Raw genomic sequence first — 18008 nt, 5'->3', positions numbered from 1 at the left:
TTAAATACAATTTTATTATAACTATTATCGATATATTAACATATATGTGCTCAATGTAGGAAGTTGTTAATGAGCTATGACGGATAATCACTTCATTACGTTTTGACAATACACCGTTTCAACATACACGCATACATCACGCACACACTCAAATATGCATAGGCCCAAATACAATTGAATTATTTACTATGTAAATATCCACATATGTACAACACGCATTTGTTTATAATACACTACATTTCACGAAGAAAAACAAAAACATCACAAAAATAAATTACAAAAATACAGAGGTCACAATTAGGCAACGTTTCGATATTAGATGTGGAAAAGGAAAACAAAACAAAACAAAAGCAAAATACAAATGATAGTCAATATGTCAACGAAATGAAGAAAGGAAATCAATGGTTGCCAGTACTAAAAAGGAGTTGTTGTTTTTTGCACAAAAGGCTAGTTGATGCGTTGGCAGTTGGACGTGTATTTATAATATCAATATAATCTTGTACATACATTTATCTATATACTTTTTTACAATACTCTGCAGTAGTAATGCACACATAGTCGACTGTATTTGATAGACCTCTCACAATAGTACTCCATTTAGACGACCATAAGAAACAATACATACAGAGAAGACTTGTTCAATTACGATGAAATTAAATAAACTTTGGAAACGGGTCACACAAGTATGATTGGGTGATTGGGTATTTCTATATTGCACATGAGTATATTACAGAGTGAAGTGACTGTATACCCTCTTTTTGGCAGGTCCATAAATCCTAACTCTCGAACTCTCAGTGTATTCGGGGACGTTCTAAGTTGTACTCCATTCTAGGTGTAGTTCTATGTTGCGATACAGTATTCTAGCTGTACTCTGAGTATTCTAACTGTACTCTGGACCAAAGGATTCCTCTGAAGAGGCACGTGTCTGTGCTCTAAACGGGTCAAACCCTCCATTCTCATCCACCACCACCACAGGCAAGCAGTTCCCTGCCGAACTATAACCCTTCTTCTTGCCTTTCCGCTCCTCCAACTTCATGGTATCATACAGACCCTCGGGTTCATCATCGTCCACCAACAGGTTATCTCTCTCGGAGTAGGACGGCTTCATTTGGCACACATTACGGAGCAGCAGAAGCGCCGGTGCGTACAGGACATTGACGAGGCCCATGCCCAGGTTGAGTTGGACAAACCCATAGTTGTGCACTATATTCCCCGCCACGATCGGACCCATGGCATACGCGACAGAATAGGAGATGTCAGCTAAAGCGTAGACGCTGCCGTACACGGACACATGACGCACGTCGACCAGAAAGGCAAGTGTTGGCAACAGGGCAGTGTCCACGAGAGCAATGCCGAAACATATGCCGCATAACGGGGCGATTAACTGGCCGAATGTTTTGCATGCTGGAACAGTGCATGAGCTGGCCCCGATAATGACCATGCCCAAGGCTCCATAGAACCACTGCAGGTTGGGGTACTTAGAAGCCAGTTTGACGGTCATGTAGACACCCAGAACATGTGGGAAGAAAGCAGGCAGCCAACATAATCCCATTTCCCACTTAGTTGAATGCATGGTGCTCTCCATCCAGTTGGCTATGGTGGGCTCCAGAAAGGCCAGGGGGATATTGCACACTGTTAGGGCACCTGCCACGACAGCTATGTAGGGGTCAACCATTAGCTTGTAGATGGGGGTACCCACCGGCATATTGTCTCTAGTCCTGTTCGAGAACGGCTTGATCACGGTCAAGAGCAGAATCCCGTCTATAAGGCAAACAACGGCGAGAACGATAAACGGTACTCGTTTACCGGCAAACTCGTACAGGATACCCCCGAAGGGAGGTGCTACCAGGCTCCCGAAAGAGATGAACGCCAGGGCGATACCAAGGGCTTTACTTCTCTCTGATTCTTCGGTGTATTTATCTGCTATCATGGCAATTCCTGAGGTGTCGGCGAAAGCTGAGCCCAGACCTTGCAAACTACGGGCAAAAAACAGCGTCGCGTAGTTCTCAGCGAAAGCAAATATACATGTGGAAAAGAACATGACGGTTAGTCCTATCAGGAGTGGAATGTCGTATCCAACGCGGTCTATGAAAGTTCCTGACAAAGGGTTCACCAAGAGCTGCAAGATAGCCTTCGACGCAAAAAGTACTCCTATTTGGACGTCTAAATTGTCCCTGTTGCTTTTAGCTTGGGCTGAGCTCATTGTGCTGTTGATTGAAGAATTAGGATGTATAACTACGTGGACGTGCTCTGCTTGCTCAAGCTCTAAATCAGCAAGGTAGTCTGGTATAATCGGGACTATAACCATATAGAGCATATTGTCTAGAAGAAGAGCCACGCAGACGATCACTAAAATGATCCGTCTTTGATGGTCCGGGGCTTTCATTGCGTTGCCAAACTGTTTCGTTCTTTCTCCCATCTCGGACAGTTTTACAGCGGCTGATTTGGCCAGCCCGGAGGACTCCCCTGTATCCATGATGATCTGCTATTATTGTTGTTGTCAATACAAAACAGCAGTTGTTGTTTTATTTTCCTCTGCTCTCTGCTGCTATTATGATATCTCAGCAAGACAGATAATACTGTCCCTGTACATTTATGTAGCTGTTTTTTAGTTCACTTACGCAATGCGAAAGACAAAGGCGCAGCAGGCTTAGAACTTTTCTCCTTGTGATTTTCTGACAGCGCGCGAGGCTGCTGGCTTCTTCGGTGGTTGGTGGATTTCTCAGCCTCAACGTGTTCTTGTTTCACTCCCTCGCGCTCACATTCGGTGCTGTTTCATGGTCTATAGAAGTGATGCGGTGAAATATTGTGCTCTTCTCTACACCGTGTAGGACTTCAACCGAGAATACTCCATGTCAAGTTTCTATGGAACGTTTGTATAAGTTGTTTATGGAACTTGGGACCCCGGATATCTTCGATTCCAATGCTCATGCCTCGAATCACCTGTAGCACGTTTGTGTTCCGTTTTGAGATCACGAATGGTTTCGTTGCCATTGGCACGCATTGATTCGCAGGTTTGTCGATATTTTGAGTTATTTTTTTTCTCTCTTTCACCAAGGGCTGTGACGCATCACCAGCTTACCCCCAAGTGGATCCTTTTCCAGTTGCGTCCTTTATGCTAATTCAGAACATGGCAGTCCCTTAACCAATAAGAGTGAGCATCATCATGACGTCTCTAAACCTACACGATCGCGGGAAAACCCTCCCAGCAAGGTACACTGATTGACATTCCAGATGTATTGGCCCAAGTTATTAGCCTATTATTGGAGTTTTAATTTATCACTGTTTCTTTACAATTCCCTAATCATGTCGCTGCTCTTGTGCGTTGCTCTGGGATGATCGTGGCTATGGCACCCGGATTCGCGCCATACCGAACGTTCTTATACTCAGCACCACAGCGGAGGGGACAGCTCCTGCCCAGTGCACAGTCAGACAGGCCAATGTACAATGATCATATCAGGACCATACCGTATTTCTCTACACAGCCTTTGTCAAATTAATATTAAGTATATTCTAAAACGCACCCAATTTAAATGACTAGCCTACACTAGTTGCATGGGCTTCTTTTGACTCTCACCTAAAATCTAAATTATTTTAAACATTCCCGGAAGTGTTAGAATTCTCAGGTTAAACGATCTCTGATCCCACGCCAGGTCAGGAATCCCAGTGTTACATGCACGTAAAGCAAGCAAGTATTTTTCTCTGCCATAGAGCATTGAGCTTGCATAGTAACTAAGTACTCCTGAAGAGGTTGACTATATACAAGACACTGGTGCTACCTAGTGGTCACTAAAACTACTACATGCTATACTATCGCTATACTCTAGGGCTATTCAACTGCGACCCTACGAGGTTCAGAGCCTGCTGGTTTTCTGTTCTACCTGATAATTAATTGCACCCACCTGGTGTCCCTTGTCTAAATCAGTTCCCAATTAGAGGGCAACAAATGAAAACACGTAGTGGTACTGGCTTCGATGTCCAGAGTTGAGTTTGAGTGCTTTACAGGATGCAGCTGTGATTGTAGCAACCTCTTGGACACTGGTACCCGATTAGTTCTGGTCCAGGGCGTTTACAGGAGACACACGATGAACCCGAGCTATGAGATACCATGTACAAAAAGTGCTGTAATTCTGAAATGGTTCACTCGATATGGATGAAAATACCCTCAAATTAAAGCATTTGTCACTGTCCCAATACTTTGAGCTCACTGCATATATGCGTTTTTTAAATTTGAAAACAATGTATATTTTATGAGGTCGATTTTAAACACACCGCATGTATTGGAAAGACAGAGGTCTGTTAACAAGCAGCTGACAGTGCTTCCAAAATTCTTGAAAATCATGCAAAAAGCAGAGGAGACACACAAGTTTCCCCACAAGTCAGTTTAATTGATAGTTAAAATAATTAAAGGCTAAAGATATGCTGTATCAGTACATAGGTGATGGATGTACTGTTATTGGGGACAACCAGTCACAGCAACACAAGTTGGGGGGGGGGACATTGACCTGTTCAACACAGTTGGAAGAAGTTGATCTTAGGCACTGACCTAAAGTCAGTTTCACATTTGACCTTAGCAGTAATGAAGGATTTTGTGAAGATACACTGGCCCCAGATCTGTGCCTAATGTCAACTTCTACCCAGTGCACTCAACCTCCCCCCTGGAGTGTACAAAACATTAGGAACACCTGCTCTTTCCATGACAGACTGACAAGGTGAATCCAGTTGAAAGCTTATTGACGCCACTTTTTAAAGCCACTTCAATTCAGTGTAGATGAAGGGGAGGAGACAGGTTCAAATACGATTTTTAATCCTCAAGACAATTGAGACATGGCTTGTGTATGTGTGGTATTCAGAGGATAAATGGGTAAGAATGGTTTATCATGCTCAGCAGTTTCCTGTGTGTATCAAGATTGGTCCACCACCACCCAAAGAACATCCAGCAAACTTGACAACGGTGGGATGCATTGGAGTCAACATGCATCCCTGTGGAACGTTTGATACCTTGAACAATCCATGCCCAGACAAATTGAGGTTATTCTGAGGGCAAAAGGGGGTGCTACTCAATATTAGGAAGGTGTTTTTAATGTTTTGTACAAGCAGGGTAGTGTATAGCGCAGTAGTCTCTCTCTCTAATTCAACCATTCCAATTACAATCATTGTCAAAACAATAAACCCAAGCCATTTCAATGTTTCATATACAATTTATATTCATATAGTCATATTTCATATTGTACAAAGTTACATTCTGAACTGCAAAGACTCTTTCATAGAAATAAATACTGAAATGGCTAAACTGCGATATGAAACGTCTCTTCTCCTGGAGAGCAGACAGACACACACACACAGACCAGCAAAGGCAAAACACACACCCTCGTTCACTCCTCACGAGACACCGTAGTCACTCACCAGCACAATCTGCTGGTACACAGACCAGACTCTGGCAGTGTGTCAAATGACACTTTACTCCGCATCTAGACACAACCACAGATTAAATTACACCGTACTCCCCATCTAGACGCAACCACAGATTATGGTCGAAAAGACAAACATACAAAAAGTCTAATAAAAATAGGCTTCAAATATGATACTGAAGTGTTCAGAGACTATCAACCTATCAGGAGGGATCCTGTTTGGTCAGAGATCAGTCACTCTGTCCCCTAGTGTACAAAAGGTAAAAGGAAGACGTTGCCCCTAGACGCTTATCTAATGTCAGTGTTGAGTTGTTCCTCCCCTAATTGTTCACGTTGGGATTTGTGGAGGGTAAATTGATCCTAGATCTGTGCCTATGGGTAACATCTACTCTCAGCATACAAAAGATTCCAGGCGCAGAGAAACCAGCTATTATACACAATCACATCTCTGCATTTGCAGAGATGGCTTAAAAATATATCTATCCATACACCAAACTTTATAACAAAGACGGTCTGTCAAAATGTTATTGTATCTACAGAGAGACGGGTTGAAAATACTGCTACAACACTGTACATTTACTTTATTCTGATCAACTGAAATTATTTTTCCTTTGGTAACATTCTTTCACATAGGTATACATACTCAGTCACACTTCAAAAGTCCATAATGCAGTTTTAAACATTTCCTTTTTTTTCTACTTTTTAAAAAAAACTTTCAAACCTAAGGCAACAGTTGATTTTTGTAAAATGTCTGCAAGCTCTAACTGATGGGAAGGAAGATGGGAGAGCAGGATGGGAGAGCAGCGGCCCAGAAACTAAAGTCAGAGACCCTGTTCCAACACACTTAAAGTGCAAACCTGCCTTCCTACCTACCTTCCGTGAGGTAATTAACTACTAATCTGTCTCAATCATCAATCCAACCCAGTTGTAATTACCCCTAGGAAGGGAGGATGCAATTTTAGGTATTGGTATAGGGTGATTCTCTGACCCTGCAGCTGCAGACATGATTGATCTGCGATCTATCAGGTTTTCCATAGACCATAGTCATGGAGAACAACACTGATCCCAAGTCCAGAAAACTGACAATTGATTAAACTGTATTGCAACATCCATGTTCTCACAAAATAAAATAAAAATGATCATGCAAGAAGAGCACACCTGTATCATTTAGGACACACATGATTGGCTCCATCGCTGGATTGTCCTGTAATACTTGCTTTCTTATTGGACATCATGCAGTTGATTTGGTTTTGCAGTTCAAACACCGACATTATTATTCTCCTGTGTCTCGTACAGTTTCATGCAGTATTGTCTCCTCTGTCCCATCGGTCCTTTACTGAAAGGAAGCAAAGATGAGGACAGGGGTGTGGCCAAAGACATACCTTGAACCTACATTGATTCCCACCAATCACCACGCAGTATTTGGACAAAGGGGTTGGACACTAGGCATACAATATAAAACCAAGTGTAAAACATGACCTAAGAAAATTAAATAAACAAATGATTTAGTTTTCAATAATAATAAAAATAATAATATAAGAGCAACAGGCTTGTATCAGATTTAAAATTCAATACAATCAGTAAATTACAAATTAAATAAAAAATAACCGTAAAACAAAAAGAAACATGCATAGGAGTGAATCTGATTTGCCAGCTTTGTTCCTGCTTCGAGCAGGCTCCTCCCATTCTTCATCTCTGTGGCAGGGTTAGAGATCAAGGGTTAAAAGTTCAGGCCTGACTGCCCATGACCTGCCAGACGATCAGGTGACTCCTCTCAGCTTTAGCCAGGAAAGGCTGCAGCTTCAGAGTGTGCTCATCCAGTGGCTCCTCAGTTTCCCCAGCCTCGTCACCTACACAGACAAACATTAAGCCACTTCAATTTATACAAATCTGTATGTTTTCATTCCCTGCCATATACGGACAGTACTTGCCAATTGATTGTCTGATAATACGGTCCTAGCCAACTCACCCATCCGGAAGTCAATGTATCCCTCTCCACCACTCATCACTAGAACAGACCTTTCCTGCTGTTGTTGAGGGTGCTCCTCTACCAACTTGTCACTCCCCACTTCTGCTGCTCCGCCAGCACCTGATGGGATCACCTGACCTGGGGGAGGGAGGACCTTCATCCAGTTAAAAGGCAGGAGGAGGAGAAGAAGAGAGGGAAGAGAAGTGAAATTACCTGGGACAGCCGTGAAGAACTTGACGGCATCTCGGTGACCATGGAAACAGAGCTGAGCGTGAGCCATGGAGCAGAAGGGTACAGAGGTTCCAGCTGTCACCTTGTCACTGTTCTCATCACCATACACACGGATTGTTCCACCAGGTTTACCTGGCCCCGCCGTCACCTTATTGGCTAGAGACAGAGCGAGAGAGAGATGAATCATTAAATAGAGAAAGGGTGAATAGATGGAGGGATGAGAGATAAATTAATAATTACAGAGGGGAAAGAGATGGGCAAAGAGACGGTGATGGAGAGAGAGATGCATTACTTCCCCTTACTGTCAGTGAGAGGTATAGAGATGATGACTCCATTGCCAGTGCCGACCCAGAGACGGTTACAGGACACCATGAGAGCTGTGATCCTGACAAACGAGAAGCCCAGCTTCCCCGTACCTGAGGGAGATCAACATGACTCATTATTAAGAAAATAAATAATGAAGTACGGGTCTATATTTCCTGTACGTGACTTGGGCTTTCTAACGCCATGAATCCCTGTTCCATATTAATCAGCTAACGAGGACACACAAACTCAAACAAGTTGCATTAGAAGCAGAGAACACAACAACAGGTGTTTAAATGCCCTGGGTTCCTCACCCAGCATCTTGCTGACGTAGGGTTCTATGTCGACATCCTGCAGGTGTTGGTGTGTGTGGGCGTGGAACAGTCTCAGAGTAGAGTCCAGTCGGATCGACACCCAGATACCATCTCCATCCCACGCCAGCTGTCTCACCTGGCTTTCCTTACGGGGGTGGGCATCAAATGACTTCTACGGGGGGAGAGAGATGAGAGATGATGGAAAAGGAGAGGAGGGTTACAACTATAATCTGTGGATGGTTAGACTTGTGTGTTCAGTATGCAAGTCAGTCCGTCTGAGCCTGTGTGTTCAGTATGCGAGTCAGTCCGTCTGAGCCTGTGTGTATAGTATGCGAGTCAGTCCGTCTGAGCCTGTGTGTTTAGAATGCGAGTCAGTCCGTCAGCCTGTGTGTTTAGAATGCGAGTCAGTCCGTCAGCCTGTGTGTTTAGAATGCGAGTCAGTCCGTCTGAGCCTGTGTGTTTAGTATGCGAGTCAGTCCGTCTGAGCCTGTGTGTTTAGTATGCGAGTCAGTCCGTCTGAGCCTGTGTGTTTAGAATGCGAGTCAGTCCGTCTGAGCCTGTGTGTTTAGTATGCGAGTCAGTCCGTCTGAGCCTGTGTGCTTAGTATGCGAGTCAGTCCGTCTGAGCCTGTGTGTATAGTATGCGAGTCAGTCCGTCTGAGCCTGTGTGTTTAGAATGTGAGTCAGTCCGTCAGCCTGTGTGTTTAGAATGCGAGTCAGTCCGTCAGCCTGTGTGTTTAGAATGCGAGTCAGTCCGTCAGCCTGTGTGTTTAGAATGCGAGTCAGTCCGTCAGCCTGTGTGTTTAGAATGCGAGTCAGTCCGTCAGAGCCTGTGTGTTTAGTATGCGAGTCAGTCCGTCTGAGCCTGTGTGTTTAGTATGCGAGTCAGTCCGTCTGAGCCTGTGTGTTTAGAATGCGAGTCAGTCCGTCTGAGCCTGTGTGTTTAGTATGCGAGTCAGTCCGTCTGAGCCTGTGTGTTTAGTATGCGAGTCAGTCCGTCTGAGCCTGTGTGTTTAGTATGCGAGTCAGTCCGTCTGAGCCTGTGTGTTTAGAATGCGAGTCAGTCCGTCTGAGCCTGTGTGTTTAGTATGCGAGTCAGTCCTTCTGAGCCTGTGTGTTTAGTATGCGAGTCAGTCCGTCTGAGCCTGTGTGTTTAGTATGCGAGTCAGTCCGTCTGAGCCTGTGTGTTTAGTATGCGAGTCAGTCAGTCTGAGCCTGTGTGTTTAGTATGAGAGTCAGTCCGTCTGAGCCTGTGTGTTTAGTATGCGAGTCAGTCCGTCTGAGCCTGTGTGTTTAGAATGCGAGTCAGTCCGTCTGAGCCTGTGTGTTTAGAATGCGAGTCAGTCCGTCAGCCTGTGTGTTTAGAATGCGAGTCAGTCCGTCAGCCTGTGTGTTTAGTATGCGAGTCAGTCCGTCAGCCTGTGTGTTTAGTATGCGAGTCAGTCCGTCTGAGCCTGCATGATTCCGTGTGTGTGTCAGGCATGCCTCTATCTTCATGGCTTTGGGCTGGACAACGTAGATCTTGTTCCTGAAGCCACACCAGACCTTGTCGTGAACCACGGTCATACAGCGGATAGAGTGGTGGGGTCTGCCCAGGTCTAACAGGTGGTAGTTGGTCAGATCCCACTGACCATCTGGAGGGGAAGGGGTGGGGGTTAGCACCAGCATATACAGTGCATTCAGAAAATATTCAGACCCCTCAACTTTTTCCACTGTTATGTTACAGCCTTATTCTAAAAATGCATTAAATCTTTTCTTTTTTTTCCCCACCCTCAATCTACACACAATACCCATAATGACAAAGCAAAAACAGGTGAATCCCCTTATATGGGATTCAAGTAGATCAACGGACACACAAACAAATGTAAGAAAGCATATGGAAACACGTCAGCCTTACCCACTCCTCTGTGGAAGATAGCCAGTGTTCCATCAGCCAGAGACACCAACACTCTCCCCTTCACATGGACCATGCCCAGGACAGAGTCCTTCAGCTTTATAGAGTGGAGACACCTCCTCCACTGGGCCACTGACGAGTGCACGTACACACTGACACACACACACGTTTGACTGATGAGATCAATATGAGATTGATAAACAGATCTGATAAATTAATTAGCAGATTGGCGTCTCACCATCCGTTCTGTGCCCCCAGCCACATGGTGGGTAAAACACTGCTCATCTTCTGGGCTTCTTCTCTCATCAGGTCCTGTTCCTCTGGGTTAGGGTTAGAGCTCACACCATCCTTTACCAGATCAGACTCCCTGAGAATGGAAACAGAATGTATAATGTGTGTTTGTGTGTGTGTTTTTGTTTGTCCGTGTGTGTGTGTTTGTCCATACCTCTGTGTGTAGTTGGCTGGCGACTTCCCAGGGCTAGTACTCTGAACACCCAGAGGGTCAGTGAAGACATGTTCAGTGTAGACTCCCCTCTGACTTAAGTCATGTTCCGGACCTACGGGACCTGCACTGGCCTCTGTAGCTTCAGTAGCCTCCTCTGCAGCCTTGGAGTCTACACAGGGAGGAGGGAGAGAGAAGAAGAGTAGAATAATTTTTTAAATGGACCGGGAATCCCATTTGGGAACCAATAGTCCAAATCACATGTTTCTATAACCCTGTAGGATAGACCTAGGAATTCAGCGGATCATTCCATGGAGAAAGTGGGGTGAAAGGGTTTAGTTTAGAGGTCTTCACTGGTCCAAGTGGGCCTGATATACCCGACAGTCGTAACTTGTCCCTCGGGACCGGGTCGGGTCCTGTTTGATTGTCATCGGGTCTCGGTCTACGTACCTACAGCTGACAGACTGAATGGACCTGACCACAGCTCTGCATAGACTATAGCATATTTATTTTACGCTAATAAGGTGAATGTATTAACTTATAGAAGGCCTAGTCAACATATAAAGACTTACTTGTTAACCAGTAGACCAACTTGGCTGATAAACATAACATTTTTGTCACTCTGGTCCAATCAGGTCTAGGTTCCATTCGGGTTCCAGTCTGATTGTTCTCGGGTTCGTCCGGGTCCATGACCTCTCGTCTAGCTAGCAAAACCAGCAATCACCCACCTCTGGAACTAGCAAAGTATCTACTAACTCGGCACATCTGTCCAGTGTGACTAGATCAGTAGAAACTTCAGAGGGACGGCTCTTACCTGTGTCGGTCTCATTCTCTGGGCTTGCTGTCTGGGGGGTAGCCACCACCCCCTCAGTAGAGCAGCCAACCACATTGATCCCTGCCAGCACTCCAGCTTCGCCCCCTGAGCCACTACTGGTTGTGCTGTCTTCGAGAGTCCCGCCCTCAGCACTTGACCCCGCCTCCGGGTTATGGGGTACCTCCTCCCCTGCCGGGTAGTCAGTCTCTCTGGCACCTGACACACACGCAAGCACATATACACCCAAGACCACCATATATAAACGTGTACAAACAAACATGTTATGGTTAGCTACAATCAAAATAAATATACGTATTTTGCTGGGTCTTGAGTGCTCATATAAAAACACACACAAACACAGACCTGGCACGCTGGCCATGCAGAGGACGTGGGAGTTGCAGACTAAGAAGTTCTCCAGGACGTTCCCAGGCTGGTTGGCGTCGATGACGATGACCTTCGTGGTGGCCTGAGTACTGGTACAGATCCAGACCAGAGAGGACAGCTCCTCCTGGTGATGCAGCTCCTTCTCCTGCTCCTACACCACACAAGTATTGTATGAGCGTGCCTGTATTGCATGAGCGTGCCTGTATTGCATGAGCGTGCCTGTATTGCATGAGCACGTGTGTGTGTGTGTGTGTGTGTGTGTGCTGGCTGACCATGTGTGTTGTGTACATGTACCTTCAGGTCCTGGTCCAGTTTGTCCAGACTGCTCTGTGATCCTGTCTTCCTGCAACGGCTCTCAGGACCAGGGCTGGTCAGGTCACTGTAGAACACACTGGCTCCTACTATTGACCCCCCGTCACGAGTCTTACCCCCTGACAGGTTCACACCTACAGCACACCACAGCTACAGGAGGGAGACACACAGTTAGCAATATGTCCCTATATATAGAGAGACATACAAGGTAAGAATAGGTGTAGAGACCAGTTTGTGAGCGGAGCTGAGCGGTCCTTTCCTACTGCTCTGCTAAAAACTACTTATCGCTCATAGGAAGAGAAACTGCTGCTCCAAATTAGCTCCATTCATTAAAAATCACAATTGAACCAACACCCATTATTTTTGTGACTACCCAGACCTACCATTTTGTTTTGAAGTATTGAAACCAAACCATATGACCTGAAGGAAAAGTATTTGAATAAACATTAAATTAATAAACATTTCAAATAGGCTACATGTCATATTAAACAGCATATAAACAATCTAAATTAGGTCAGGAGCCAGACAGGGAGCCTAAGAAGGAACAAAATTGAATTACTTAGCCTATATTATTAAAAAAATGTCAAGGCTATAGGCTACAAAGAAATACATTGTGAAGCATTAGCGAGCGCTACACCAGGCTGGCAGGGACATTAAGTGCTCAGCATTTGAAAACAACACTTTGTTGTATTTGTTAGGTTCTGACAAAGAGTGAAAAACTGACAGACAACTAATCAAAGCTTAAACCAAGTTTATTCACCAACTGGGTCAAACAGCTGAAAAGACAAAGATATGTCTCCCCCAGCACAAGTATTTATACCCTCCTTTAGGCAGAGTCTCCTCCTTGCACCTCTAAACACTACATCTTTGTTGTCAGGCATGTTAAGTTACGTGTAATAATAAAAATGTAAAAAAAGTTCCTTCTCCCTTCATCTGACCTGACCTCGGTCCACATTCCTCACTATCCAACTTTATCAGTGACCGCAACCAAGTGATTTCCTTTTCCCTTACTTTGTAACTCTCCAGACCCATACTTATTATCCACCCTCCATTTATCCCACCATATACATTCCTCATACATGTAACCATTAACTACTAGTTTAGAAAGTATTTCAAACTACAGCCCAACATTAAATAATTATTCTATAATTTGCATTATATATGCTGTGACTTACTTAGAATTCATTACAAATTAAACAAAAAATTCCTTATTTGGCTCAGTCTACAGTGCCTTTGAATTCACTTTTAGAAACATGAGTTTGGCCAGTCTGTGACTTCAGGCTCATGTGATGGTGCCTGGAGAGCAGGCCAGCAGTGGAGAATATCCTCTAAGCACTTGTAGAGCCACTGGGGACGCTAAACACCTTTTGGGCCGTTCTTGCCAGGTTGGGCAGGATTTTTTTTTTTTTTTTTGTAGGCAGGCCTAAAAGGATTTTAGGTAAAACAACTCTATGAAAACAGATACATCTCCTTGAAAGAGGTAATATGCCTGGCCTATTGGGATAAAAATCAATGATGGCCTATTGTATAGAAAATAGAACAAAAATCAACAAAACTTAAAGAGATCTGAGTTTTAGTTTATAAATACTTTGCTACAATGACACAGCTAGCTACTCCCCTCGTTCCTTTCTGTTAGTATGTACACGTACTAAGTACTTTCGGGATAACAGTCTTTCCTGACCCCATAATGATTCTTTAGTTGTGGGCACTACATTACCACACGCCCTGCCCTGTCTTGTGCTTGGACCTTTTCATCTTTGGAAGTCACCTGATTTTGCACCTGTGTGTTTTATCAGTTTCTTTATGAAAATATTTAGCCTACTAGATGACAGAAACTAAAGCAAGGGCTATTAGCAGCACACAAATAAACTACAAATGCATGCTGGGCCGGGCATGGCCTGAGCTTGTGAAGTGAGCGCTACTGGAGCGGGCGAGAAGGCCGAAGCGCCAGCCTTCGGGAAACTCACTCCACGCTCCAGTCAAATTGGGCACGCTCCGCTCTAGCTCACATACTCTGGTATACACACCTTCATGGTAGCATCTTTCTCATCCAGTGGTCGGAGGTAGACCGGTACAGGTAGATTATTCATCTTGTTCTCTGACGTCTGACCACCGTTGGCCACCTGTAAAAAAAAATAGTGTGGTCAAAATACCTGGAGTCGCTTAACCTAACGTAACCTAAAAAACTTAAGTCAGCCATATTAAGTAATTCACAAAGAGACTTGAACTACCTTGAATTTCTGTGGCAGGCTCCACCCATAGGCCTGTACCCGGCCGTCCTCTTCCTTCTCAACGTGGGCTTTCACCTGTCTGTACTGGGCTCTCTTCTGCTCCCTACGAGACACCATGTTGCCTGCCTCAGACCTGAACGGGGGGATGCATAAAAAAAAACTCCCATCTATTCTGGACACACAATCTGGCATAGATAGATAAATAAACAGAATAGATGGGGGCATGGAGGTGGGGCCAAAGGAGGATTAAATCCTCGATGAGTGAAAGGCTGCATTAATAATTGGGAGGATCATGAGTGAATGGAGAGATGAGTAGATGTCTCCAACACTCACTCCTCATTCAGGAAGTCGAAGGCCTTGCTCTTGTCACTGGGTAGCTGTTGCAGCGCTGCGCTCCTCTTCTTCACGGAGGGCTGGACCTGGGACGAGGGGGCGTTGTACTTCACATTGACTGGAGCCGCCTCCGCCGGTTTCTTAGCTGCTCCACCACTTGAACTGAACAACCGGCTGAAACTGGAGGACGGAGGGATGGAGAGAGGGATACAGGGATGGAGGGAGGGAGAAGGGAGAAAGAAAGAGCAGACAGAGACACATATAGAGGGGTGGACAAAGCAGCAGCGGCAGGGTTTAAGGGATAAATATTCAAATCAAGGGTTGATTTACACCCCCCCACCGCCAAGGCTACACCAACGACCAGAAGGAGGGTTTAACAGCGAGCCAGCCTCCACTCAGCAATTTTACAGGGGTTGGGAGAGCAGGGAATGCATTGGTTAATACTGTAACATGAACCAGGCAGTTAGTATGTCAACACAGAACACAACAAAAATGACAAACTATTACTGCTAATCCCAGCTCTAGACAACGCTTGTTAAGTAAGCGTGAGATGATAAGGCTAGATCCAAAAATATCAGGATTCTTTCTGTTTAAGATCAAATATCTACAGTCCATCAGGTCAAAACATAGACTTTATGACCCTCTCCATATAGCAGAAAATAGCCTTCCCTTTTGGTAACAACCTCAGTCTGTCAATTCAGAAATCTGTCCAATCACAGATGGCATACTGCACCTGACTCTGGAATACAACCATCTATTCCACCGTATGCCCAGTTTCTCATCACAACCCCATCACACACACCCTCCCACATCCCAACACACCTCCTGCACACATATGACAAACAACAACAACCACAGGCATGATAACAGAGACAGAGGGACCAGAGGGCAACAGGAAAGACAAGGGATTTCTTCATCAATAAACATGCATTTAACATTTCACGCACACACTGCCTCTTCAACAAATAAATGCTTTACCCTCTGCCTAAAATATAAGTAAATTATTAGTCAGATGCATTACACCCCTCTCCAACAATACATGTCATTCATAAATTAACCACACACCATAGCCATTCCTACTGAAACTCAACAGGGAGAGCCTGTATTGGGAAATGGCTATTTACAAGACATTTAAGTTAAATACATTTCATATGCGTACTAGGTACACACACCTTCTGTTTGTAGGTGAATCGTATTCAAAACTTTTGACAAAGAGGATAAGTGTTGGTTTTCCTTATGAGTTTTCAAAAAATGTGAGCTCACTCCGACTTTAAATGAAAACAAAATGTCACTTGAAGTAAAAAGCCACTCCCTGATCAGGCAGCCACTCCCTGATCAGGCAGCCACTCCCTGATCAGGCAGCCACTCCCTGATCAGGCAGCCACTCCCTGATCAGGCAGCCACTCCCTGATCAGGCAGCCACTCCCTGATCAGGCAGCCACTCCCTGATCAGGCAGCCATTCCCTGATCAGGCAGCCATTCCCTGATCAGGCAGCCATTCCCTGATCAGGCAGCCATTCCCTGATCAGGCAGCCATTCCCTGATCAGGCAGCCATTCCCTGATCAGGCAGCCACTCCCTGCATGTTTTGTTAATGTTGTTTGTTAAAAACCAGATTCAAGAAGACACTTAGCATGGCAAAGGTTTACCTACACGCTGGAGATCAAAACGCCATGTAAAAAACCCATATATAATAAAGACAAAATTGAAAACAAAAAGTGGAAAACAGAATCAATGATGGTCAACAATCATCATAGTGACTTTAGCTTCAGGTATGGTATGACACCTCTGAGATGAGGAGTGTACGGAGAAATACAAAGAACACAAAAAGCAGAGACAAAAAAGAAAGGAGTGGTAGTAGAAAAGGGAGGGGTAGTAGAAAAGGGAGGGGTAGTAGAAAAGGGAGTGGTAGTAGAAAAGGGAGGGGTAGTAGAAAAGGGAGGGGTAGTAGAAAAGGGAGTGGTAGTAGAAAAGGGAGTGGTAGTAGAAAAGGGAGGGGTAGTAGAAAAGGGAGGGGTAGTAGAAAAGGGAGGGGCAATAGGGACAGGAGGGGCAATAGGGACAGGAAGGGCAATAGGGACAGGAGGGGCAATAGGGACAGGAGGGGCAATAGGGACAGGAGGGGCAATAGGGACAGGAGGGGCAATAGGGACAGGAGGGGCAATAGGGACAGGAGGGGCAATAGGGACAGGAGGGGTGGTGAAAAAGGAGTGAAGTGGTAGTAGGAAATGAGTGGAGTGGTAGTCGGAAAGGAGTGGTAGTAGGAAAGGAGTGATGGTGAAAAAGGAGAGAATCTTACAACTGCCAGATGCTGGATTTCTTCTTGTCTGCGGCGGCAGGGTTCTCTCTAGATGCTCTGAGGGAAGATAACAACATATTTCATGGAGTCATCACTATTCAGCTGAGACAAAAACAATCTTGTTATTCAACTAGCTAGAGTCGCCAAAGACGGAACGCACTAGAAGGGGTGCATGTTTATCAATAAGAACAATGTGTGGGTGGAACACAGAAGACAAAAACTCTTCAATATGCATCACTTTGTTTTGGAGTAGCTCAGCTTTAAAAGGCGCTGCTTGGTCAATCCGATGTCTGCATTGGCAGTCATGCGGCCTCTGCAGAAGTCAGGGCATTCATACTTTTTGCGCTTCACAGAGCAGTGCAGAGGTTTTGAGCAGAGCTGTCGTCAAGTGAGTTTATGTTTATACAGGACCTCCAGCCGCCACCTACCGTCAACCAATCCTGTCAATGTGGAGCTATACGGAGCCCTCCGCATTGTTACAGCATTTGGGAGGCCCACAGCGGCACTAAATTTGGCCTCTGCATGCCTCCGGAGGCTCCGCAACTGCGTCACATCATCCATACGAAGAATTTTTGAATCAAGCATAAATGGGCTCTTATTTACAAGACTCCCCTCCTCCCTCTCCCTCCCCCTCTTCTCACCGTATCATCTCTGTCCATCGTACAGCTTCCTGTAGCTCCATCAGTCTCTCCTTGTACTGGTTCCTCTCCATGAGGACTCTGGCCATCTCTACCCTTGTGAACCTCTTCCTTTGAGCCGTGGGAACATCCGCCTGCCAGGAGTGGTATCAGCACCCTCATTAGACACTTCCACAAACAACTCACACACGCAAACAACTCACACACACAAACTCACATCTTCCTCACTCTTGGTCTTCACTTTGTCTTCCTCTGCCACCCGAACCCTAAGAGAGAAACACACCATGTGATGAACACACATCGGGGACACACATACCGGAGATGCACACACCCCAGACACACACATGCTTGAGATGAACACACACAGGAGATGCCTGGGGATCCCATATTAATCTCAACAGGGGAACGAACAGACAGAGAGAAGGAAGGCAGAGT

The 18008-nt window shown here is 45.2% G+C and overlaps 2 protein-coding genes across 8 annotated transcripts in view; both read right to left on the bottom strand.

The window, feature by feature from the left end:
- Positions 1 to 3102, bottom strand: LOC109899158 (probable vesicular acetylcholine transporter-A). The gene has a single exon (XM_020494216.2). It carries the CDS (start codon positions 2474 to 2476, stop codon positions 881 to 883), a length of 1596 nt encoding a protein of 531 aa, XP_020349805.1. The 5' UTR covers positions 2477 to 3102; the 3' UTR covers positions 1 to 880.
- A 1265-nt stretch (positions 3103 to 4367) lies between these two features.
- The window catches only part of LOC109899963 (C-Jun-amino-terminal kinase-interacting protein 4), a 53965-nt gene continuing 40324 nt past the window's right edge, over positions 4368 to 18008 (bottom strand). For 2 of the 7 annotated variants that reach the window (XM_031835351.1, XM_020495637.2), the window contains 18 exons: positions 17791 to 17839; positions 17577 to 17707; positions 16936 to 16992; positions 14638 to 14817; positions 14305 to 14437; positions 14101 to 14196; positions 12056 to 12223; positions 11741 to 11912; positions 11378 to 11593; positions 10567 to 10735; positions 10360 to 10488; positions 10125 to 10273; positions 9713 to 9861; positions 8229 to 8400; positions 7914 to 8027; positions 7594 to 7767; positions 7381 to 7518; positions 4368 to 7261 (listed from right to left, as the gene is read on the bottom strand). In XM_031835351.1, the coding sequence (XP_031691211.1) occupies positions 7140 to 7261; positions 7381 to 7518; positions 7594 to 7767; positions 7914 to 8027; positions 8229 to 8400; positions 9713 to 9861; positions 10125 to 10273; positions 10360 to 10488; positions 10567 to 10735; positions 11378 to 11593; positions 11741 to 11912; positions 12056 to 12223; positions 14101 to 14196; positions 14305 to 14437; positions 14638 to 14817; positions 16936 to 16992; positions 17577 to 17707; positions 17791 to 17839 (2518 nt within the window). In that variant the 3' untranslated portion in view covers positions 4368 to 7139. Of the gene's footprint in view, positions 7519 to 7593; positions 7768 to 7913; positions 8028 to 8228; positions 8401 to 9712; positions 9862 to 10124; positions 10274 to 10359; positions 10489 to 10566; positions 10736 to 11377; positions 11913 to 12055; positions 12224 to 14100; positions 14197 to 14304; positions 14438 to 14637; positions 14820 to 16289; positions 16293 to 16934; positions 16993 to 17576; positions 17708 to 17790; positions 17840 to 18008 lie in introns of all 7 variants that reach the window. The other 5 variants (XM_031835349.1, XM_031835350.1, XM_031835346.1 and 2 more) reach the window with 4 other exon arrangements.

The sequence above is a fragment of the Oncorhynchus kisutch genome, linkage group LG11 (genome assembly GCF_002021735.2).
Source record: "Oncorhynchus kisutch isolate 150728-3 linkage group LG11, Okis_V2, whole genome shotgun sequence".
Taxonomy (NCBI): domain Eukaryota; kingdom Metazoa; phylum Chordata; class Actinopteri; order Salmoniformes; family Salmonidae; genus Oncorhynchus; species Oncorhynchus kisutch.
The sequence above is the reverse complement of the archived record's forward strand: the minus strand, read 5'-3'. Positions and strand labels throughout refer to the sequence as shown.